This window comes from Myotis lucifugus, unplaced genomic scaffold, assembly GCF_000147115.1.
Source record: "Myotis lucifugus unplaced genomic scaffold, Myoluc2.0 scaffold_1670, whole genome shotgun sequence".
In the NCBI taxonomy this organism is placed as follows: Eukaryota; Metazoa; Chordata; class Mammalia; order Chiroptera; family Vespertilionidae; genus Myotis; species Myotis lucifugus.
This window is the reverse complement of record NW_005872718.1, coordinates 14,547-37,902: the sequence shown is the minus strand read 5'-3', so window position 1 is coordinate 37,902 and position 23,356 is coordinate 14,547. Positions and strand designations below refer to the sequence as shown.

The following is a 23,356-nucleotide window of genomic DNA, read 5'->3' as shown; positions in this document are numbered from 1 at the left end:
GCGGTGGTTCCTCCCCATTCTGTTACTTGTGCCTTTGAATCTGTTGCCTCCCTTTGCAGTGGTTCCTCCCCATTCTGTTACTTGTGCCTTTGAATCTGTTGCTGATTTATGATCCTGTCTGTGTTTTTACAGAGATACTGACCTTGCTCCCTGAGTGTAGGGCTTCCTTCATCTCCCTGCTCTGCCTCTCATGTTCCCCTAGCGGGGCTCTCTCCTGTGTCTCTTCCCTGCTCACGAGCATTGGTTGACCTCTGCGACCCCTGAACTCTCCCGGACAGTCAGGTCTCTGTAGAAACCTCCCCTGCTGCTCTTGTCACCTGTGTGGCCTCATCTTCCTTTTTATGGGCCGTGCTCGCTCTGCCTGCTCATCCCCTGCCTGCCCTGTGGCCGCCAGTTCCCTTCCCTCCATGCTCCTGAGACCTGGCAAGGTACCGACCATCTTCCTGCAGCACGTCGCTCTTTTGTTCCTTATTACCTCTGTGGCCTGGTGCAGCCACACAGAGAACTAATAGGTGCTTTAAAAACACTCATTGATTAGGTCTAGAGAGTATTTTTCACAGCAAAAAAAAAAAAAGCTTATTTATTTCCTAAGTGTTTGTGGGAGGAGGCAGCTGATCGATTATTCTCTCTCACCGTTGGTGTTTCTGTCTCTCCTTCCCACTCCCTTCCTCTCTCTGAAACCAGCGTGTAGATGCCTAGATTTCGTCTCATTAGACCTGGGGCATAAGTAAACTGTGTGCCTTTTTATCACTGATATTTTTGCCTTAAATTCTTTGTTTTAAACATGCAGGCACAACTTCTTCAACCAAGCGTAGCACATCCACAGGTAGCAAAGAATCCGGCTCCACCAGAGAGAGGTTGCGTGAGCGTCCCCGGCTCAACCCGAGCAAAAAGCTGCCTTCCGCAGGCCAGGGAGCCGGCGACGCGGCCCTGCCCAAGCGCTCCCGCAGTCGCACGGCGGCGGAATGTGACGTCCGCATGAGCAAGTCGAAGTCGGACAATCAGATCAGCGACAAAGCTGCCCTGGAGGCCAAAGTGAAAGACCTCCTCTCGCTGGCGACCACCAAAGACGCGGAGATCTTCCATTTGAGGAGCGAGCTCCGCGACATGCGCGCTCAGCTGGGCATGAACGAGGACCCGGCCGAGGGGGAGGAGAAATGCGAGGAGAAGGAGGCCATGATGGCTCACCAGCCCACCGACGTGGAGTCCACGTTGCTGCAGCTGCAGGAGCAGAACACTGCCATCCGCGAGGAGCTCAACCAGCTGAAGAACGAGAACAGGATGTTGAAGGACAGGCTGAACGCCCTGGGCTTCTCCCTCGAGCAGAGGCTGGACAACTCGGAAAAGCTGTTCGGCTACCAGTCCCTGAGCCCAGAAATCACCCCTGGGAACCAGAGCGACGGGGGCGGGACGCTGACCTCCTCGGTGGAAGGCTCTGCCCCGGGCTCAGTGGAGGACCTTCTGAGTCAGGACGAGAACACCCTCATGGACCATCAGCACAGCAACTCCATGGACAACCTGGACAGCGAGTCCAGCGAGGTGTACCAGCCCCTCACCTCGAGTGACGACGCCCTGGACGCGCCCTCGTCCTCGGAGTCGGAGGGCGTGCCGAGCACCGAGCGCTCCCGGAAGGGGAGCAGCGGCAATGCCAGCGAGGTGTCCGTCGCTTGCCTGACCGAGCGGATCCACCAGATGGAGGAGAACCAGCACAGCACGAGCGAGGAGCTGCAGGCCACGCTGCAGGAGCTGGCGGACCTGCAGCAGATCACCCAGGAGCTCAACAGCGAGAACGAGCGGCTGGGCGAGGAGAAGGTCATTCTGATGGAGTCTCTCTGCCAGCAGAGTGACAAGCTGGAGCACTTCAGCCGGCAGATCGAGTATTTCCGCTCCCTCCTCGACGAGCACCACATCTCCTACGTCATCGATGAAGACGTCAAGAGCGGCCGCTACATGGAGTTGGAGCAGCGGTACATGGATCTGGCAGAGAACGCCCGTTTTGAGCGGGAGCAGCTCCTGGGGGTCCAGCAGCATCTAAGTAATACTTTGAAGATGGCAGAACAAGACAACAAGGAGGCTCAGGAAATGATAGGGGCGCTCAAGGAGCGCAACCACCACATGGAGCGGATCGTGGAGTCTGAGCAGAAGGGGAAGGCGGCCTTGGCAGCCACGCTGGAGGAGTACAAGGCCACCGTGGCCAGTGACCAGATCGAGATGAACCGCCTGAAGGCCCAGCTGGAGAACGAGAAGCAGAAAGTGGCGGAGCTGTACTCCATCCACAACTCGGGAGACAAGTCTGACATCCAGGACCTGCTGGAGAGCGTCCGGCTGGACAAGGAGAAAGCGGAGGCCTTGGCGAGCAGCCTGCAGGAGGACCTGGCTCACACCCGGAATGATGCCAACCGGTTGCAGGACGCCATTGCCAAGGTACTGCCTCAGTAGCTCAGTGTCCCGGAGCAGCCTCCTGCAGCTGCGCATGCCCGTGCCCATGCCCACTGAGAGCCAGCATCGCCTGCATGGGGCCATTAGCTGCTTTTGTCTGTTCCTCCTCACCCGAGGATACTTTTTCCCATAGAGAGTGTGGGAGGGAGGGAGGGAGGTGGTGGGGCGAGAGGGGGTAAAGAACATCAATGTGAGAGAGATACATCGAGTGGTTGCCTCCTGCACACCTGCCCCAACTGGGGCCGGGATTGAACCTGCAACCCAGGTACATGCCCTTGACCGGCACTCGAACCCATGACCCTTTGGTGCATGGGTCGACGCGCTAACCACCTAGCACGCTAGCCAGGGCTCATTAGCTTTATTTTCAGCTGCTCTGCTTAAAGTTTGAGGATGGTTTTCTTTTATTGGGGTAGAATGAAAAGTATTTTTTAAAAAATATTTATTTTTTTATTGATTTCAGAGAGGAAGGGAGAGGGAGAGAGAGAGAGAAACATCCACAATGAGAGAATCATGGATTGGCTGCCTCCTGCAAGTCCCCGACTGGGGATCGAGCCCACAACCCAGGCATCTGCCCTCGACTGGAATTGAACCTGGGACCTTTCAGTTCGAAGGTCGACTCTATCCACTGAGCCAAACCGGCCAGGCGAAGAGTATTCTTATAATAATGTCACTTTCACTCGCTTGCATTTCGTTACCGTTTTCCTGCCGGGGCTGGAGTTCAGCTGACACCAGAATCTGTCCGTGGTTCTGGTACGCCCAGGGCAGCATGCCAGGCAATTTCCCATCGACATCTGTGACGTATTCTGGCGTAAGAAAGATGGAGAGCCAGGATTCCAGGTGGTGTCTGCCACTGCTCATCCTGTTGTGGTTTTAGGTTTTCAAGTAGAGTCTGTTGTGAGTTAAACAATGTTCTGGAGCGTGGAGGCTCCTTTCCCAGAGGCCTGTGGGTTGTTGCGGGGGCACCTTTGAGGTCATTAGTGCAGGTCCCTTGTTTTACATGCGGCTCAGGTATGAGGACTCAGAGCTGCGCCCCAGGGTGCTGGCACTCTGGCCGGGCTCTCTGCCCACCTGATGGCTGGTCTACAGTCTGTCTGAATGAGTTTATCTAATTTACCTCACTCTCTGTTTCCTATTTTAGTGCAATGATTTTTAAATAAGAAACATTAGTATGTCTTTGGCCAAAATTTGCATAATTTAGACCCTAATTTTTTTTAGTGATACAATTTAGGTGTGACAGTATTTGGGGATTTTTTTTGTTTCTCATTATTAATTTGACACTGAAACTACCACAAATGGGACAGTTCCTATGGGAGAACATGTTAACCATTAATCGAATGCATGCCTTCAGCCCAAACTTTGGAGGAGGGAAAATTTCCAGAATTTCCTCCTACATAATTTAGTTAAATTCAGTGATTTGCCAACATACTTTCAGTCAGTGATGTAGTGACAATATTCTAAGTGTATTACATGAAGTTCTGTGGTAGAAGGCTTCTTCATACTTTTTTTTTTTTTTTTTTAAATATATTTTATTGATTTTTTACAGAGAGGAAGGGAGAGAGGTAGAGAGTTAGAAACATCGATGAGAGAGAAACATCGACCAGCTGCCTCCTGCACATCTCCCACTGGAGATGTGCCCGCAACCCAGGTACATGCCCTTGACCGGAATCGAACCTGGGACCCTTCAGTCCGCAGGCCGACGCTCTATCCACTGAGCCAAACCGGTTTCGGCTTCTTCATACTTTTAACCAGTTATTTATTATGCAGGTCATTTTAGTTCACGCAGAGCAACCCGCACTTAGCTTCCCTTTGAAACTGTTTATGTAAATGTATCGTAAAACAACTCTTAACTTTTCTAATCTGCACCATCAATTTCATACAGGTAGAAGATGAATACAGAGCCTTCCAAGAAGAAGCTAAAAAGCAAATAGAAGACTTGAACATGACATTGGAAAAATTAAGATCAGAGCTAGAAGAAAAAGAGACAGAAAGGAGCGACATGAAAGAAACCATTTTTGAACTTGAAGACGAAGTCGAGCAGCATCGAGCCGTGAAACTTCATGACAACCTCATTATTTCTGATTTAGAGAGTAAGTGACGGGACATTTCGTTCCTTTTCGTCCTGCCCACTTTAACACGTGGGAATAGTTTACAGCCAGTAACAAAATAACAAGTAGTCCTTCTGACAGCAGTACTGCAAAGGCAGTGGCAGTGGCACAGTGGCGAGCAGAAAGACGCACGTGGTAAAGTCTGGCCCACACATTAGCTGGTAGTTTTCAGGCTGCCGTGTTTTGTTCTGAAGAACTGTTAAGTGGAAGCATTACATTAAAACTGTGCTTAATTATGGAAAATCATTTAAGCAAAAAGCTAATGGGGTTATTATTTTCTAGATCTTAGGAAAAGCCATTTAGTATCTATTTCTAGTGATCGCAAGTATACCGTGACGAAAAAGTATCGATCCTTCATAATCTTGTGCCTAAATCGCAGGTTTATTTGTCTGATTTTCCTCCCTACCATGGAGATTTTATAATCTGGTGGAATTGAGACTCAGATTTTAAGTTGCTTTTTAAAAATAAAACTTTTTAAGAACTATTTTGCAGTTATGTCAGATTTATAAAAAAGTTGCAAAAATAGTACAAAGATTTCTGTGAGAAAGTTTGATGAAACAGAATTTTCATGATCTTAAAATCTTCCCACAGACTGTTGATTACGTTGCAAGTGAGGAAAAAGAAGCAACAGGAATGAGGCAGTGGGAAAATTGGGCTACGTTTTAACAGGGTGGTCATGTCAGTGACCGGAGCACATAGAGATCGGACACATCAGCTAAGCTGTATTCTGGCCGAGGCATAACTTCAGTTAATCATAGAGAAACATTAGACAAAAAAGTGAGGCGTGTGTTACTAAGAACAGGAGTGGGTGGTGCTGAATTCCTAAATATGCCAGTGTCATAGAAGACAGAGTGATGGAAAAGTTCTAGAGTGAAGGAGGCTAAGGAGACGGGACAATTAAATGCAATGCCTGTGCCTAGACTGGGTCCAGTGCTGTAGGGGGAAATGATATAATGGATATTATGACAAAATTGGAATGTGGATGGTAGATTAGATACACATATCAGTATACATTTATGAACTTGATAACTGTACTGTGTCTTATAAACGAATGTCCCTATTCTTGGGAACCATACACCAAATATTTAGGATTAAGGGACCATGATGTGTATCCTTAAAGGGTTTGGGGAAAAATTAGGGATAGAGCCCTGGCTGGTGTGGCTCCGTGGTTGGGCATCATCACGTGCACCCAAAGGTTGCTGGTTTGATTCCTGGGTTCCCCATGTAAGACTTTTGATTTGAATGTGGAAAGAGTGACACCTTGTGGTAATCACTGGAAAAGGTTAAATGATAGGGATTCCTGTGCCAAAACTTTATAAATCATTGCCAAAATAAAATTACATTAACATATGGATTTTAATTAAAGAAAATTCTGAATAAATTATTTAGCTATATAGTTTCTCTTCCCATTTTTTTGAAATGAAAAGTTCAAATATGCAGAAATACTGCAAGAATGGTATAGTTAGCACCAACTATTGAGATTTGACAATTTAATTTTAATTTAATACTTTGCAATATTTTGTGTGTATGTGCGTTTAACTGAACCAGTTGACAGTAAGTTGTAGACCTTATGACACTTAACATGCAACTGCTATTAAACAGTCTCAAATGGTCCTTCATCACTTCTCCACTTCGGGAAATGTACCTTCAGGTAAACAGTTGTGTGAAGGCACTCATGGTGTGTATAGCAAAACTTAGAACCATTCTGACTTCGTTCATAGGAAGTTGCTAAAACGAATCATGACATACCCAGTCCATGGAATACTAGCACAGCCATCAAAATGGTGCTACAGATCTGTATGTATTGATAACGGTGTCCCTAGCCTGCTAAGTAGAAAGGCTTTTAAAGTAGTATAATGGTATAATCCCATTTTTTTAAAAAAGTATAAACTCATAGGAAGTCTGAAAGGATATATACCAAATCTAATTATGGGTAATCTATTTTTGTTACCCTTTTCTGCTTTTAAGATTTTATTGTGAGCACGTATTACTTTTAGAATCAAGGGGGGGAGTTATATCCACTTTTTTCCCAGAAAAATAAAAATGAGTAAAATAAAAATTGAAAAATAAAAGTAGTCAATAGTTCATTTGAAGCTAGCTCATCTGTGTCCTCTGTGCACATGAGGAATTCTGGCTTTGGGGATAAAGCTGTGACCTACTGGCTAGAGGGGCTGCCTGCCTCTCTCCCCTGCCCCTGAGGCGCGGTATTTTAACTGGTCACTCGTGTTCTTTCCCTTCTTCTAAAATCGCACCTGCTATCCATTGGCGCACCTTGCCCAGATAGGAGAGTGACTGAGCGCTGGGTGTTAGTACCCTGAGGTTTCTTGGATTTGGGGGGCACGGAAGTTTGCTTGTGAACTTTCATCATTTTACACCCCTGGGTCCGTGGTTGATCCCGAGCCAATGGTCGCTGTCTAGTAGCACCTGCAGGAATGACGGGCATGTCCCTGGCGCCAGCGTGGAGGCCTGGTTATGGTTCTTGGTTTGTCTTGGTGATGAAAGGATGATGAGCCCCACTATTAAGTGGGCAGGACAGTGCCCACAATTGTTCAGAGCAAAATTGGTCTAATAACAATGAGAATAGCAATTTACCTGATTTCTAAAAAGAAATAGGATTGTAAAATTGAGTTATAGGTAATTTAAAAATGAGATCATAGTAGCACTTCTGTTCTTTGGTGATAGAGTTTAATGTTGCTTTTGAGGTGAAGCCAGTAGATGGCAGTGTCCCTCTCACTAGGAAAACAGCGAAGGAACCTGCATTTAGAGCAGCGGTTCTCAACCTTCCTGATGCCGCGACCCTTTCATACAGTTCCTCATGTGGTGGTGACCCCCAACCATAAAATTATTTTCGTTGCTACTTCATAACTGTAATTTTGCTACTGTTTTGAATCGTAATGTAAATATCTGATATGCAGGATATATTTTCGAACGACCCCTGTGAAAGGGTCGTTAGACCCCCAAAGGGGTCGCGACCCACAGGTTGAGAACCGCTGATTTAGAGGCTCCAGTATTGAAGACATATGCTGTCCTTTCACGTGATCATGAATGGGGCTCAACTTGTTTTCAAGACAAAAAATTAAGCACAGACTCCTTTGATTCTAAGGAGGAAAAGCCTGTTGTCACTTTTGTGGTTGGTAATATGTTCTCATTGAGTTTTTAGAGGGAGGAAAGGAGAGGGAGGGAAAGAGAAACATTTATGAGAGAAACATCTATCGGCTGCTTCCTGCCTGCCCCCGTGACCTCTTGGTACATGCGATGATGCTCAATCCATTGAGCCACACTGGTCGGGCCTGTTGTCATTTTTAATTCTTTGTTGCAAAGTGAAAATACAGTTATGATTTGTAACTTTAAATCAAATTCCCTAGAGACACTTAGTGCGCTTTATTCTTCCTAAATGTGTCCACTGGCTGCCAGCTTCGCTTCTATTTAAAAGGAATCAGGCATGACAATGATAGGCATGTAGTGTGGGTGTAGAAGGATAATCTTTTTAGACGTGATTATGTGCATTTTGTGGCCATTAATGTGGAGAAAGAGAATAAGGACAAAGAGAAAAGGATAAGGACAAAAGAAATGAATGGAACTGATTAAGCAGTGGTCACCAGCAGGGCACCCTCCTAAGGCCTTTCCCCCTCAGCATGGCTTTTGGAGCAGAACTCTCAATAGAATGTGACTCCCCAGACATTTCTGGTTCTGGAGGATTCTGGCCTTGGCTGCGCCTTCATCTCGCATCCCACTCTATCTAGTATGGCACTTGCCTATTAGTGCTCATTACATGTTTACAGTGAGTGAAATTGTTTGAAGAAAATTCATATTATGCAAGAAGTAAGTATTGACTTACTTTATAAATATATTTTTCATTTTGTAAAAAGACTCCTAGAATTAATGGTAACAGTTCCCCATGGTATTACATAATTAAGTTTGTAAAAATTGTATTAATTCACCACTTTCCTGCCATTTATTCCAGTGTATGAAGTAAGTTATGCATAAATACTCTACATTAATAACCCTTGTGATTAAAAGTTCACATTGTAATAGCAGTCAGTGTTGTTTTGATTGTTTGTGAGCCAATAATATGCATGTTTCTAACAATTGATTTTACTAAACTGATTGTTTCAAAATTAAGGCATTGAGGAAGGAAGTACTCCAGAAATTGTGATTTAAACTTGACATTCTCTTTAGAAAGTAATGCTGGTTCATCCTTGGAGTGAACATTTCTTTTTTCTTTAAAGCTGTGTATTAAAATAAAAGGGCTGTGGGCAGCAGGACTGTTTCTGAATGCCATATTGAATGACCTCCTCCTTTTCTATTATTCCTTTTGAATGCAACTCGAAGAATAAATATTTAAACTTTTGTGATCATTTCAGATACGGTTAAAAAACTCCAGGACCAAAAACACGACATGGAAAGAGAAATCAAGACACTGCACAGGAGGCTTCGGGTAGGAAAAGTCCTCATGGATTATCTTATTAGAAAACAGAGTCTTCTGAACGTTAAGCCTGGGGTAGTTATTGACCATGTTACCGTTCACGATAAGCTTCAAATACAGTTATAATGTTGACTCCACTAGGCTTGGAGCAGAAAGCAAATGCCATTATTTAAAATTGAGACTGGTACTAGATTCTGGGGAGAAGAATGTACTAGTAACTCATTAGTGGTAATTTTAGAAAGATGGATTTAAGCCCGGCCGGTGTTGCCCAGTGGTGGAGCGTCCACCTATGAACCAGGAGGTCACGGTTCAATTCCCGGTCAGGGCACAGGCCCAGTTTGGGGGCTCCATCCCCAGTGTGGGGCGTGCAGGAGGCAGCCGATTCATGATTCTGTCATCATCATTGATGTTTCTATCTCTCTTCCTCTCCCTTCCTCTCTCAGTCAATAAAAATATTTCTATAAAAAGATGGGTTTAAGAAGCAAGTGTTATCTTTTGGAAAGGTGATTAGCTGTTGATTGGAAAGTACCCTACACCAAGCCATTCCAGTCTGCCGTGGGTCTGGTCAGCTTGCCAGCAGCAGTGCCCTCTGCTGCCGAGGGTGGAGGAGCTGACATCATAGTCTGGCTGCTGCCGCAGTTGCTGCGCTGCCTTCCTGGGGCAGGGCATTGCTGTGGGGTGGCAGGCGCTGGGCTGGGTGTGGGCAGCTGAAGCTGTGGTGGAGGCGGTGTCCCGGGGAGGCTCCCCCAGCCACACCCGCATCCTCCGTGGCTGTGGGAAGCGGTGGACTGTACAGTTCCTTAGCTCCTCTCTTTGTCTCTAAGGCTGTGTCTGCCTAGATTAGGTTCAGTGTTTTTCTTCTGGCTTCCTCTTCCTTTTCCTTTACTTTTGATTTTTTTTCCCCTGTTAGTGTTTGATGTCAGGGTATTTATAGTGTCTCACTGTATGACTTTTCAGCATGGTTCACACACCATTTATCTACCTTCTTGAGCTGTTCAGAGGTAAAGCGCTACACATTTTGGATGATATGTTTATTTTCATAAGACTTGCTTTGAAACTTGAATGAGTAAGGAAGGCTTGACTTTACCATCATGAATATTTATTGAGCACTTTTTGAATGTTTGATGCCTCAGTGGACAGATAGCTAGAAAATGTTTTCCTCGTTAAGAAGAAGTTCAGTCATAATAATCGCATTACCTGCTCGCTATAGGTAATAGCAATTCTCTGGGATTTAAAAGAAGTTTATCATCATTTAGGTCAGTGCATTACACCAGCCTAATCATAAACACATTTTATTGTTTTAAATAAGTTTTTATTGCTCTCTTTTGGAAATAAAAATTCAGTTTTTTAATATAGGAAGAGTCTGCGGAGTGGCGGCAGTTTCAGGCCGATCTCCAGACGGCGGTGGTCATTGCCAACGATATTAAGTCTGAAGCCCAAGAGGAGATTGGTGACCTGAAGCGCCGGTTACATGAGGCTCAGGAAAAAAACGAGAAGCTCACAAAAGAACTGGAAGAAATCAAGTCCCGCAAGTATGTTTTGAGAACCCAGTTGTGTCCATATGTTTCAGCACATCCCAGCTCTGTCGTGTGGCGTTGTGGAGAGAACTTGGGGTTTGACACTGGGATGACTGAGCGTGGAGCTAGTAGAAGTTGCTCAGCTTTCCCAGCCTCATTTTAGGACACCTGTGGCCTAGTGCAGTCTACAGGGATCTTTCAGAATTGCCGGTGTCCATAGTCACATCTCTGGAGGAGGTCAGAGGGTTTTGTTTTGTGTTTTTTTTTTTAAATTATATTTTATTGATTTTAGAGAGGAAAGGAGAGGGAGAAAGAGATGGAAAATCAGTGATGAGAGAGAATCATGGATCAGCTGCCTCCTGCACGTCCCACACTGGGGATCAAGCCCGCAAACTGGGCATGTGCCCTGAGGGGGAATCGAACCAGTGACCTATTGGTTCATGGGTTGACGCTCAACCACTGAGCCACGCTAGCAGACAGCAACTAACTTTTAAGTAATTACCACTTGTTGCATTTTGGTGTACCATCAAGGAAGAATAGCCACAGCTATCTAAAAAAACACACTGATTTTAATAGCATTAAAATTTCCTTTCCTTTTCCAATTACATATCTGTGCAAAGCTTACTTATTTTTCACATCGCAATAGAGTGAATGTATAAGAAATGAGAACCTAGTAGTATTTTATTGAGCCAGACCTTAAAGAGATATGCAAAAATATTAAAACACGACTGTTCTTACTGATATGTTTTTAGTTTTTGAAAATATAGTCAAAAGAAGAGCCAAATGAGAAATTTTCCTAAGGGCTGGCTTAATTTTTGCTCCCCTAGAAACTTGCTTGCTAGTTACGTGACATGTACAAACTCTGCAACTGAAATTTCATCCCCGATGAAAACTTCTGCGTTAGCTCAGAGAATGAGAGCCGGCCAGAAGCGAAGTGCAATTGATTTTTAGATGACTCACGGCCGTCCCCGAGCATCCAGGGGACTCGTGTTACTTATATGGCCTCAGTCTTTTTTTTTTTCCCCCTTTGTAGAAATTCTATTTGGAGACTGCAGCAGTTTTTAAATTTTTATTTTAAAAGTGTGTGCTTTGATCTCATTTCTTTGTATTTCCGTGTCTATGCATAGCATGTTGGACAGAGCCAGTCTAGATGACCTGTACGCGCTGGGAGTTCCCAGACTCCCCCCAGGGCCCAGGCCTTCCCCGAAGCCCAGAACCGTGAGGCCCCAGTTCTGAATCAGAGTTTCGGCCCGTCCGCCTCCCGTTTTATTGCTAATTGATTACTAATGTCCTCACCTTACACTCACTCAGAGGAAAATGGAAGCTGATGGTTACTTAACGTACTTAGGATAACCTGATATAAAGACTTTCATATCATTTCCTGGAATTTACCAAGCAAATGAGAATATTAAACCAAGTAATTTACTCTGCTCAACTGATAGTATTTTTTTTATTTTAAACTGATACTTTTTAATGCTCTTCAGTTGCGGGGGTGGGGGGGTGGGAGTTTGTATTTCCTAGTATATATGTAAAAAAAATGCCCTGATTTCAATATTGTTTTCAGGCAAGAGGAGGAGCGAGGCCGGGTGTATAACTACATGAATGCTGTTGAGAGAGACTTGGCGGCCTTGAGGCAAGGGATGGGGCTGAGTAGAAGATCGTCGACTTCCTCCGAGCCGACCCCCACGGTGAAAACCCTCATCAAGTCCTTCGACAGCGCGTCTCAAGGTAAGTTCTTACCCGTTGTGCCGAGCAGGCAGGCATGTCACTTACCACGTGCTCTCCGGTCTAGTTCGGTGTTCTTTATTGCCTTACGCTCTGAGTCTCGTCAGATTTCACAGAGAATCACTGAGTCTCACTAAAGGGTGTTTTTTAACAGGAGGTTTGGGGAAGCTTCAGCTTCAGAGATCTTGGTCTGAGACTCGTGCCTGGCCCCCTGCAGAGCTGTGTCTTCACACAGGCCTGTGACTGAGCGCCTTCTCTGTGCCTCAGAGCTGCCTCAGGACTTCAGCCCTTGCCCTTCCTCTTCGCTGTTTCAGACCTGTGTCCTCACACGCCGACTGGGCACTGGCATGGGGGTGGTTCCTAGACTTCTCACGTCCAACACCAAATCTTGGCCCTCAGCTTCTGTGTTCAGCGGAGGTGGCATCAGCCTGGACAGCCTCCCGGGGAGCCTCAGGGGAGACCAGTCACAAAAGCTTCCACTTACCGTGAGGCATTTCTCATGCACTTGTTTCTTTGTTTGTTTTTCTAGTACCAAACCCTAATGCAGCCGCAATTCCTCGAACCCCGCTGAGCCCAAGTCCTATGAAAACGCCGCCTGCGGCCGCTGTCTCCCCCATGCAGGTCAGTGCCTGTGCTCAGAGGCCCGGGTCTCAGCACTGGACAGCTAGTCCTTCCTCTTCAGAATCATTCGCACTCATGTCAAGTGGGGGGAGGGAGAGCAGCTGACTGCTGCACGCAGGGTGTAGTGGGATTTTCCCCCTAAAGGCTGGTGAATAGATGTAATTGAAATAAGTTATGGAAATGTCAATTGGATGAATCTGAAAATCTCTGATAGTGATAGGGAACAACCATTGTACACTTACTGTATGTGCAACACTGTTCCTCATTTAATCCTCACAGCAACTCTGTGGGGTATGAGGGACTGTTCTTCCCCCTGGTTTTCACCTGTGGAAACTGAGGCCCAGAAGGCAACTTGCTGAGGGTCAGACGATGAGGAAGTGGCAGCGCTGGGATTTGAACCTGGGCAGTGTGGCTTCAGTGACCCTGCTGTAACGCTCTACTGAGTTACTTCTCTAGGCTGAGCATGGAGCTGGCATCCTCAGCCTCTACTGCACAGCAGATCATTTCAGAACTTGGTGCTTAAAGCAGCAGCCTGGCTGTTGTTCACATTTCTCTGGGTGGCCACGCCGTTCTTTGCTTGCTCTGCCTGGGCTCACGCCAGCAGCTGGTCCAGCTAGAGGGTGGGCGGGGCCGGCTCAGCAGGGATGGCTGGGTCCTCTCTCCGTTGGTCTCTTCTCTGTCTCTGTCTCTCTCTCTGGCATTTAATGTGACCAGTAACCACTTTAAAACAGAAGGATCCCAATGCCCAGTTTTCCTCAAAGACACCGTCTTGTAAATTTATCATATGATGCCACAACCAAGACACTGACGTTGGTATATGTAGACGTAATGTTTCCATCACACAAGGACCCCTCCTACGACCCTTCACAGTTACACCTTCCCTCCCCTCCCTGAGCCCACATCACTGACCCCCGGAGCCACTGGTATTGTGTGTAATCTCACTAAGAGAGTTAGTTTCAGCCTTACATAGTTTGGAAGGGATTATGCAAATTCATCACTATTTACTCTCTGCAGTTTTCTGTGTGAGTCCCAGCTCTAGACTCAACCTAACGTTAACCATGTTTATCTTATGATTTCAGAGACATTCCATAAGTGGACCAATTTCTACATCCAAACCCCTGACAGCCCTGTCAGATAAGAGACCAAACTATGGGGAAATCCCCGTTCAAGGTACATCTCATATGTTGCAGTATTTCACTTTTGTTGTTATCTTTGTAATTCGGACCCTTTTTGGCTAACTAAAGTGTTATTTTCTTTGTTCTTGACATGACTGAAGCCAGTCTCGTATGCATCTTTATCAGAAGTTTACTGATAATATGTCTTAATTACAAATGGGGAGGTTAGTTATTAACAAGGGCATCTTGGAAGACAGCTCTGTCATAGCGTCATGAGAAGTGATAGAGAGTTGCTGTTGCTGGGCACTATGTTTTCATAGTTTTTCGTGATGTTTGGATTGTTATCCCCATTTCACAGATACTAAAAATGAGGCTTCACAAAGCGTCTTCATGCAGGTTAGCGTAGTTACTGAGCAGTGGACCCGGGCAGTCTACTCCACTGTGCTCGCTGCTGTTCATAAGGAGAAAGGGAGACTGACGATGAGGTCCAGCCGCTCTTCTCTGCGCTGTGAAGGGCGTGCCCGTGTTCACACAGCTCCTCACGCAGAGCCAGCCAGGACCAGGTCTCCTCCCTCTTGAGGTCAGGGCTCCTCCTCTTACCCATACTGCATTTTTAAAATATATTTTTATGGATTTCAGAGAGGAAGGGCGAGGGAGAGAGAGAGAGAAACATCAATGATGAGAGAGTCAGTGATTGGCTGCCTCCTGCACGCCCCCACTGGGGATCAAGCCCGCAACCCGGACATGTGCCTTTGACCAGAATTGAACCTGGGACCCTTTAGTCCGCAGGCCAGGTTCTATCCACTGAGCAAAATTGGCCAGGGCACTTGTAATGATTTTTTAAATGTCCAGCTTCTGCTCTAAGCTCCAAGTTCCATGAGGGCAAGTTTTCTGCCTCCTATTTCCTGTCTCTGACCGTTGTGCCAACCCCAGTGCCTGCCAAGCAGTGGACACCCAGATGATTCTCTTTAATGAGTGGACTGAAAGCTCCATGTGGCAGCAGGCTCCTACTGTAAAGTATAATCGCTCCTGCCTGCCACACGCACCTGTAATACACGAATCTGACTCCCTGAGGAGGGATAAACCGACAGTTGACATGAGATGGAGCCGGCCCGCCTTCTGCAGTAGAGGGACATGGTTCTGACTGTAGCAAGTGCCTCTGAGCACTCACTCGCCTGCTTCTCCGTGAAAACGCTCCCGGGCGTGGCAGCAGACTGCTGTGCCCGTGGGAGGTCACCGCCCGTGACTGTGAAAGGAAGGACCCGTTGAGGCTACGGGGCCAGGAAACGAGTCCTGTGTAGCGCATTTCCAGAAGTGTCTGTCGAGTTGAGGCAGACGTGGGCCCTTAGACATGCAGTGAGAAAAGACAGCCAGGCCGCACGCTCCGTGAGCTTCGTTTCCGGGTGTGCCTGCAGTGTGCGTGGAAGGAGGAAGACACACGGCACTTGGGAACACTGTCCCTGTGGGCACGACAAGGACCTGGCTCAGCTGACACACTAGCTTTGCGTCATGGTCTCTAGCCTTTGTTTTCGCTTTCTTCATTTGCTGAGCTTGGGGAGATTACGATTTTAGGGAAAGCAGTTTTGTAACTGTGACATGGAAAATTTAATTAAAGAAAAAAAGGTTGCTTTGTGCTTCCCACTGCTTCCGTGTGCTGCTGACCCCGTCTTGTCGGTCAGACTTGGTGCATAACAGCGCTCTTCCTGTGAGGAGGGTGCCAGCTGCCCTCAGGGCTCAGGCTCCCAGGGTGCTGCCTGTAGGCCTTTGCACAGGCGATGTGTGTCCATGATAAGGAAGGTGTGACTGCTCGAGGCTGTGTCAGTCCTGTCTTCACTAAGAAAGTCAGTTCCCCGGCGGCGTGGCTCAGTGGGTGAGCATCGACCTAGGAACCAGGAGGTCACAGCTCGATTCCCGGTCAGGGCACATGCCTGGGTTGTGGGCTCCATCCCCGGTGTGGGGTGTGCAGGAAGCAGCCGATCCATGATACTCTCACCATTGGTGTTCCTCTCTCTCTCCCTCTCCCTTCCTCTCTGAAATCAATAAAAATATATATTTTTAAAAACGAAGTTTATCCTTTCCCTCCAGGTAGTTTATAATTTCAGCCAGATGTGCCTCCTGCTTAGAAAATAAATATTAAGAGAAAAGATGTGCTGGCCTTGAAAGATAACGTCGTATGCATTACTTTTGACATCATGATATTAGGAGAGGGAGTGTTTGTTAAGTTGTCAATTCTTACAAAGAGGTTTGAGTGACCTTTTCTTGTGGTAAATCTTACCGTTTCCCTTTTTAAAGGAATGTTTGCTGTAGGGCTTTGCTGGTCACTGAGACTATAGTCTTCATGAAGGTGGTGTTTTCCCTCTTCCTAGTCACACGTCCTAACCCACCCCGACCAGGCGGAACACATCTCGTCCGCCCTTGTGCTTGTGGGCCTGGCCTGGCCACAGCCTGGTGGGGCGTGTAGCCCTCGGTGGGGGGGGTGCTGGTCTGTTTGGGGGCTCCCACTACCGGGGGCAGGTCCTGAGAAGCCCTGCAGGACAAAGGCAGCCACGCTCAGGAGGGGGGAGGGGAGCCCTGCAGGGAACAGCTTGCGCCAGGTTCCAGGGGCTCCAGACACTCCCTGCACAGCTTGTGTCCAACAAGCAGGGGAGGAGCAGAGCAAGGCGAGGCCGCAAGCCAGCTCGTCTGCGGAATCTGATTGTGGCCTTCCTGGGTGTTCAGAAGTGCCCGCTGCTGCCTTGTTGCCCTCAGACTGAAGTCCACATGCCAGGCCCTGGAGGCTCCCCCAGCCTCAGCCTCATCCTCCCTTCACGCCCCTTTCCTGCTGCCTTGTCTGCTTTCCAGGTGCCCCCCAGAGGTCAGGACCGGCTCCTCCCTGTGTGTGAGAGCGCCGTCATTCTAGTGTCTGACCAGCTCCCTCCTGACTTGTCTGCTTATGGATGAATGGCTTTCTCACCAACTGTTGGTGGGCACAAGGCCAGGCTGTGGTGTAGTTTGTGCTGTTTTAGACCTCGAGGCCATAGGGGATCTTTGAATGTTGAATTGCATCAGAGAGGGAAGTGGCAGTTGGTGATTTAGAAGCATTTTCATCTGTCTGATGTGTCATCCCTAGAAATAAAGCACTGAATGAAATGCTTTCCCACGGTCCCTGCCTGTGGAAGTGGCTTTGTAGGGGGCATCGTGGACGCGCCCTGGGTTGGGGGAGAAGGGTGAGAGGCGTAACTCACCTTCCTGCCACCTTGGTTACTTCGGCGTCCGGTGACAGTGTCTTTATTGTGACCTCCCACTTTGTGCAGAGCACCTGCTAAGGACATCTTCCACCAGCCGGCCCGCGTCCCTGCCCAGAGTGCCTGCCATGGACAGTGCCAAGACCATCTCGGGTAAGGACTTCTGTTTGAAACGTCCTGTAGAGAGACTCTTCCGGAAGTTTTAGTGATGGTGCTGAGTGCTTTCTCCTTAGACTTAGTTAACTTTCCTCGCCTTTTTAGCTCTCGGGTTGATTATTTTTCACTCTGAATCCTCTGTTGTAGCTCTCAGATTCTATAGAAATCATATGGCCCTGATTAAAACACACACACCACAACTAAACTAAATAGTTCCGTTCATTTAAAAAGTATTTTTTAGCCCTGGCCCATTTGCTCAGTGGTTAGAGCATTGGCCCCCTCACTGAGGGTTATGGGTTTGATCTGACATTAAAAGAAAAGACAATAATAATTATAAAATCGTGCCAGAATATGTAAGTGCGGTGTTACTCTAATAGATCCTGTAATAGGAGAAAGCATCCGGCATTGCTTTTCTAAGGCAGCCAGTGTTCTATCTGCTTGTGGTCATCCTGAAATTGTCGAGAACACTTTAACCAGGAAGAGGGGAGCGGTTTCCCTGACCCGGGGGGCTGTTGCTGTATAGCATCGCTGCAGCCAGCCCCGGGACGCAGTGGATGGGCCCCTCATCTCCAGCGTCTTCTGAGGTCAGAGAATTCGTCTGCGTTGTGAGCACCTGCTTGTACTCAGCGCATTCTCGCTAAAAAGCCACTTTAATGTGGCTCTGCTATCAGCGGCTGAAGTGGTACTTCCAACAGTTCCCAGAACTTTCTATCATTCTAACGAGATACCCTGTCTTACTCTGCCCAACTTTCAAAGTAGGACTTTTCTGATTACTTTTATTTTTCAGTCGCTGACTTGACACCTTTTGATTTTCTGTCTTGTTGATTTATGGTTTTTAAAACATGGTCTGACCCAGAATGAAGTGTTTCTCTTTTCTGTCCCTTTCACAGTGTTTTGGGGTAATTTCAGGAGGATCATGTTGGTTTTCTTGGGGAATAAGTAGTTGTCAAGTACTGCGTTTATTAGCCTTTGGTTTTTAGTGGCATCTGTGATTACACGAACGTTCCCAGAGTACTTACTGTGCCCGGCTGAGAACTGAGGGTCACAGGGCGGGTAAGACACACTGCCTACCCCCAGGGCATAGGAGGGTTAATGCATATCTCAACTACTGTACATTTTTTATAGCTTTTTAAATGAAAAGGGAAATTCTTTCAACTTATCAGTAAGATAGGGAAAATTGTACTTCTTCCGCCTGTACAGTGATTTCTGCTCTCGGAACCTGTTGGAGAAAATGTCTCAAGAACTCCATTCAAGATGTTTTTGCTCTAAAATGCTTAATGTCTTTTTTCAGTGTCTCGACGAAGCAGTGAAGAGATGAAGCGAGACATCTCCGCACCCGAGGGAGCGTCGCCAGCCTCTCTCATGGCCATGGGCACCACGTCCCCACAGCTCTCCCTCTCCTCGTCCCCCACGGCGTCCGTGACCCCCACCACCCGCAGCCGGATCAGGTAGAGAGCAGCTCAGCTGATGCGTTTCATCCCTCTCCTGGCCCCTTGAGAGGAAATGATCAAGTTATAAAGTAATGCACTCAGGCACAGATTTTTTTCTCTGAGTGTTAGGAAGTATTTTCTGATCTCCTCTTCTGTGCTCAGAATTGGGTAAAATGGTCTAGAAGTAAAAAGCAAAACATGCGCTAGCCCTAGCTGGTTTAGCTCAGTGGATAGAGCATCGGCCTGGGAACTGAAGGGTCCCAGGTTCTATTCCAGTGAAGGACACATCCCAGGTTGCGGGCTCGATCCCCAGTAGGGGGCGTGCAGGAGGCAGCCGATCAATGATTCTCATCATTGATGTTTCTCTGTCTCCCTCTGCCTTCCTCTCTGAAATTAATAAAAATATATTTTAAAAAAAAAAAGTAAAACAGTTTCTTTCCCAAGCAGCTGGTTTTTCTGTTTTGGAGTTTGTAATTAGAGAATGGTTGAACACCAGTTAGTATTGTGAAATTTAAATACTGGGTTGCGGGTGGAGGTTTGGGAGACTAGAAAAGTGGAATTTGAGTGGTGGGGAGGGAGGGCAGGCTTTATTGTCAAAGCCAGCGCCTCGAGTGAATGTACAAAAAGATGAAGAAGGGCGGTGGTGTGGCACACGGAGGGGATGGGCACAGGGAAGCAGAGAGCGGACCAGGGTGGGCTGTGGGCCCCTGTGAGCACCGACAGGTAAAATGAAATGAATGAAAACATGTGTCTTGCCTTTGGGTGCCTTAGCGTGTGGATTTACCCTGCTCAAGAGCCAGACCAACACTGGTCTCTCCTGCTCGTTGGGTTTCTGCTTTATGATGATGCTCAACTGTGGGTTTCTCATTTTCACGTCCCAGGGAAGAAAGGAAGGACCCCCTCTCAGCACTGGCGAGAGAGTACGGAGGCTCGAAGAGGAACGCCTTGCTGAAGTGGTGTCAGAAGAAGACCGAGGGCTACCAGGTAACCGCGGGCTTTCTGTCCCCCGTGAGCAGGTCCCGGAGCAAGTGCTGGGGTGTCGCAGCTCGGGGCGCGTCTCCCATGAGACATGCCGAGCCCTGTCGTGAATTCAGGGGGGTCCTTACGTAAGGTCCTTCCTTCCAGCGCTGCCAGGCCTTGCAGCGCTCCATCAGCTGTGACAGGGCTGCTCAGTCCTGGTGAGTGCTGTGGTTGAGTTCTCATCTGGACTGAGTAAAAATTAATTCAATTAATGTTTAATGGTGATGTTTGAAGTCTTCTTCTGGCTAAGTTGCTTTTCATAGAATTTTCCCTTCCTGCTTGGTTGTCTTTGTGCCCGAATCACTTCGCATCCGGATTATCTTCGTAGCCTGCCCTCTCCTCCCCGTTGGTGTCTGTCTGTCTCTCCATCCCCCTTCCCGATATTTTAAGTGATGTTAGAGATGGTGTTTGGAGAGGAAATCCTCATCTACACACAATGGAAACCTCTCAACTGTACCCACGAGGCTGCCGAGAAGTGCAGTGTAGACGCCAGTGCCCGCACACATGCTTTCAGTTACAGAGCCTCTTCCTCGCCTGCAGCAGAGCTCCCAATTGCTGCTTCATATTTGGGTGCAACCACAGAGAAATACAACACAAGAAGGGCTCTCAGCTCTGTGCAGTCCTGGTCTCATCACATCAGCCCTCATCTCACCCAAATGACATGAGAGAACGAGCAATAGCATTTTCTGACACTGTTTGTGCAGAAGAGGGAAGGGAGTGATGGAGGAGCAGACAGACCTGCCAGAGTCCCTTTGGACAAGTGTAATGGCTTCAGGCCGTGTCTTCGGTCCACTGAGGATTGAAGAGCCACGGGAATTGCAGTGGACTTTGAACGCACAGGAAGTCAGAGTCGTCAGCGAGGACTTGCCACGGTCTCAGTGTCTCCGCGTCCATTCGCTGGAAAAGAGACGAGTGGTGCTGCAAGGCTGTGGGGCCGTCGGAACCCTGGGCACGGCCGTGGCCGCAGAGCACAGTGTGGCGGGCACTGAAAAGCAGACACGGAATTGCTGTGTGCCCAGCAGCTCCGCTCTGCTGTGTCTACCTGCCCAGCCATCACGGGGATTCGATCGTTAAGTCCACAAGTTGATTAAGATACTCAAGCACTAAGTCAGTGATTTAACTAATCTTGGTTCCTTCCTACTTGAATTCTCGGAGTCTGTGATTTTAAGGTAAATGCTGTTAGGTTTAAAAAATACACATAAGCCATTTACTTAAAAACGTCAATAAATAACTTTTTTTTCCTCTACTGGGTACATACTTTGCAGGAGGAAACACAATGTGAAGCAGAGTAGTTAACATATATAAAGGAGGACATTTTCGTACACTAGACAGTCTTATGCTACAAACCCAGCCCCCTCCCCTTCATTGCGTCCTATGATCACTTCTGTAATGACGTAGGGATGGTTTTTTTGTTTGTCTGGCTTTTGTTTCCTGTGAGACAGATACGTGTTCTTGCTGTTTAAACGTAGACAGGAGCTGGTTCTTTCATTTAAAGGGCTCTGAGTTAAAATGGGGTGTTCTAAACGCATAACCTTTTTAAATGAAGGGTCTATCTGATCTTACTTTGGTCAAAATGCCAGAGCCCTGTCCTCATCGAGCGGTGAATGTGGGCCCGCGTGCCCACCCCCTGGAGCGAGCAGCTTGGATCCAGCCCTGTGGGCTCTGCCTGCCCGGCCTCCAGGAAGGGGCCGGCTGTGACACGGCTGCTCGCTAGGCAGGGGCTGCTACGTGACGATTAGCACGGACTGTTCTCTCAGGCCCACATGCATCATCAGTGCCGGGCCACGCATGCTGTCTAATCGACGGAGATAGATTCCCTAATACCCGATCGTCTCCTTTAGCTCTCCTCAGAGTCATCCTGAAATAATTGCACTAATCACTGTAATTTCATTAACCGTCCATTACAAAACAAGCCCTGTGAGTTGGCCTTTTATCTAACAAATACATTTTTCTCTTAAATTGTGCCCTGCCACTTACGGCTCACTGCTGCTTCAGACACGAAGACGCTCCTGTCGAGGCCCCGCGTCCTGGCTCACTGTCAGGTTCACAGATGTGGGCGACCCCCACCAGGATCAGTGACTCCCTCAAGGCTTTCTCACAAGTGCACGCATCGCATAACAGCCTGCAGTCTGTCGCTTTAAGGGTTAGGTCTTCCCTTTATTTTAAAATCAGTACCTCAGTTTACACACAATTCTGTTTTAAAATTGAACTTCAATTTAAATATGCAGTTAACTCTAGTGATTGCACTTTTAGAGGAAAGTGGCAGCCCACTTCCCTGCTCCTTCGCCTTTGTAAGTTCTGCTTCCACAGGCAGCTACTTGCAGTTCTGTTAGCCGCTTCTTCAGGGATTGAATACGAGATCGTTCATGCGAGAGTAACTAGGTAACAGAAGAAAACAGTGTATACTTTCAGTAAACTTTTTTTGTTCTAAATTTCATATTTAACAACTTACCTTATAGCCTTTAAACGTTAATTTAAGAGAGCTTTCCTTTTAGAGGAAAAGTATCATTGTTTTCTGATAAAATGCCAGACCTAGAAATGGATTAGTTAATACAAAGGACAATAAAAGCACTTAATCTAGTACAAAATAGTTTTAATAAATGAACAGAAGTTTTTAGTACCGTCTGAGGTAATTTAATCTCAAATAGGCATTAAGAATATACAGTTTTATTGAGAGATTTACTCATCAGTGCTTGGGCTGAGAAAAGAAAAGATTTAGTATTTCTTTTCTTTTCCTTTTTTTTTTTGTGTTAATCCTCACCCGAGGATATTTTTCTGTTGATTTTTTTAGAGAGAGTTGAAGGGAGGTGGGGAGACAGAGAGAAACATCAATGTGAGATCGATTGGTTGCCTCCCGCATGCACCCCAACAGGGGCCAGGGATTGAGCCTGCAACTGAGGTACGTGCCCTTGACCAGAATCGAACCCCTGGCCTTTGGGCTGACGTTCTACCCACTGAGCCGAACTGGCCATTGCAAGATTGTGTATTTCTTAGTGGAGACGAGTGGGATCAGAATCACAGTTTACTTAAGGTTTTTCTGACTTACTTTGGTAAAGTAGAGCAAATGTGCTCTAATGTAGGTTCATTTCCTTCCTCTTTTGTGCGATTATTGTTACCTATATTAGGTTTGTTTGTGTGATAAGCCCCATAGTCCTGGGTTATAGTTATGGCTTCAGACAATGTTGTTTTTAATGAAAAGAAGAAAGGCGAAGAGCGCAGCCTCAGGAATGGCCGCCGACGCCCACTGACCCTACAGGAATCGGGATCGCAGTTCATTTGCCTCTCGGTGGTTTCCAGAGCCCTGACTTGGTTTTGGGGGGACAATTTTGTCCAGTTACGTATTTGGTTTTTAGGGAGCAGATCTGTTGACCTGTGCTCAGCACAGGGCTCTATTTTTGCATTTTCTGACCCTCTTTCTCTAAGCGACAACAAAGGAGCACTGATCCCTCCGTCTCCCAGAGTTGTGTGTCCCTGTGGACTGAGGAGGCAGGAGAGTGAGAACCAATGGGCAGATAAAAATAGCTCGGGCCTTCCTTCCCGGCGTCCTTTGGAACATCCGAGTGTCTGTGGACAAACAG

The 23,356-nt window shown here is 47.2% G+C and overlaps 1 protein-coding gene across 2 annotated transcripts in view; it reads left to right on the top strand.

Moving 5' to 3' along the window:
* The window catches only part of SPECC1L (sperm antigen with calponin homology and coiled-coil domains 1 like), a 40,068-nt gene that overhangs the window by 5,064 nt on the left and 11,648 nt on the right, over window positions 1-23,356 (top strand). For both annotated transcript variants that reach the window (XM_006108020.3, XM_023748685.1), the window contains exons 3-12: window positions 791-2,424; window positions 4,319-4,526; window positions 8,909-8,982; window positions 10,327-10,502; window positions 12,052-12,215; window positions 12,742-12,833; window positions 13,913-14,003; window positions 17,242-17,325; window positions 18,620-18,776; window positions 19,640-19,742. In XM_006108020.3, the coding sequence (XP_006108082.1) occupies window positions 791-2,424; window positions 4,319-4,526; window positions 8,909-8,982; window positions 10,327-10,502; window positions 12,052-12,215; window positions 12,742-12,833; window positions 13,913-14,003; window positions 17,242-17,325; window positions 18,620-18,776; window positions 19,640-19,742 (2,783 nt within the window). The remainder of the gene's footprint in view (window positions 1-790; window positions 2,425-4,318; window positions 4,527-8,908; window positions 8,983-10,326; window positions 10,503-12,051; window positions 12,216-12,741; window positions 12,834-13,912; window positions 14,004-17,241; window positions 17,326-18,619; window positions 18,777-19,639; window positions 19,743-23,356) is intronic.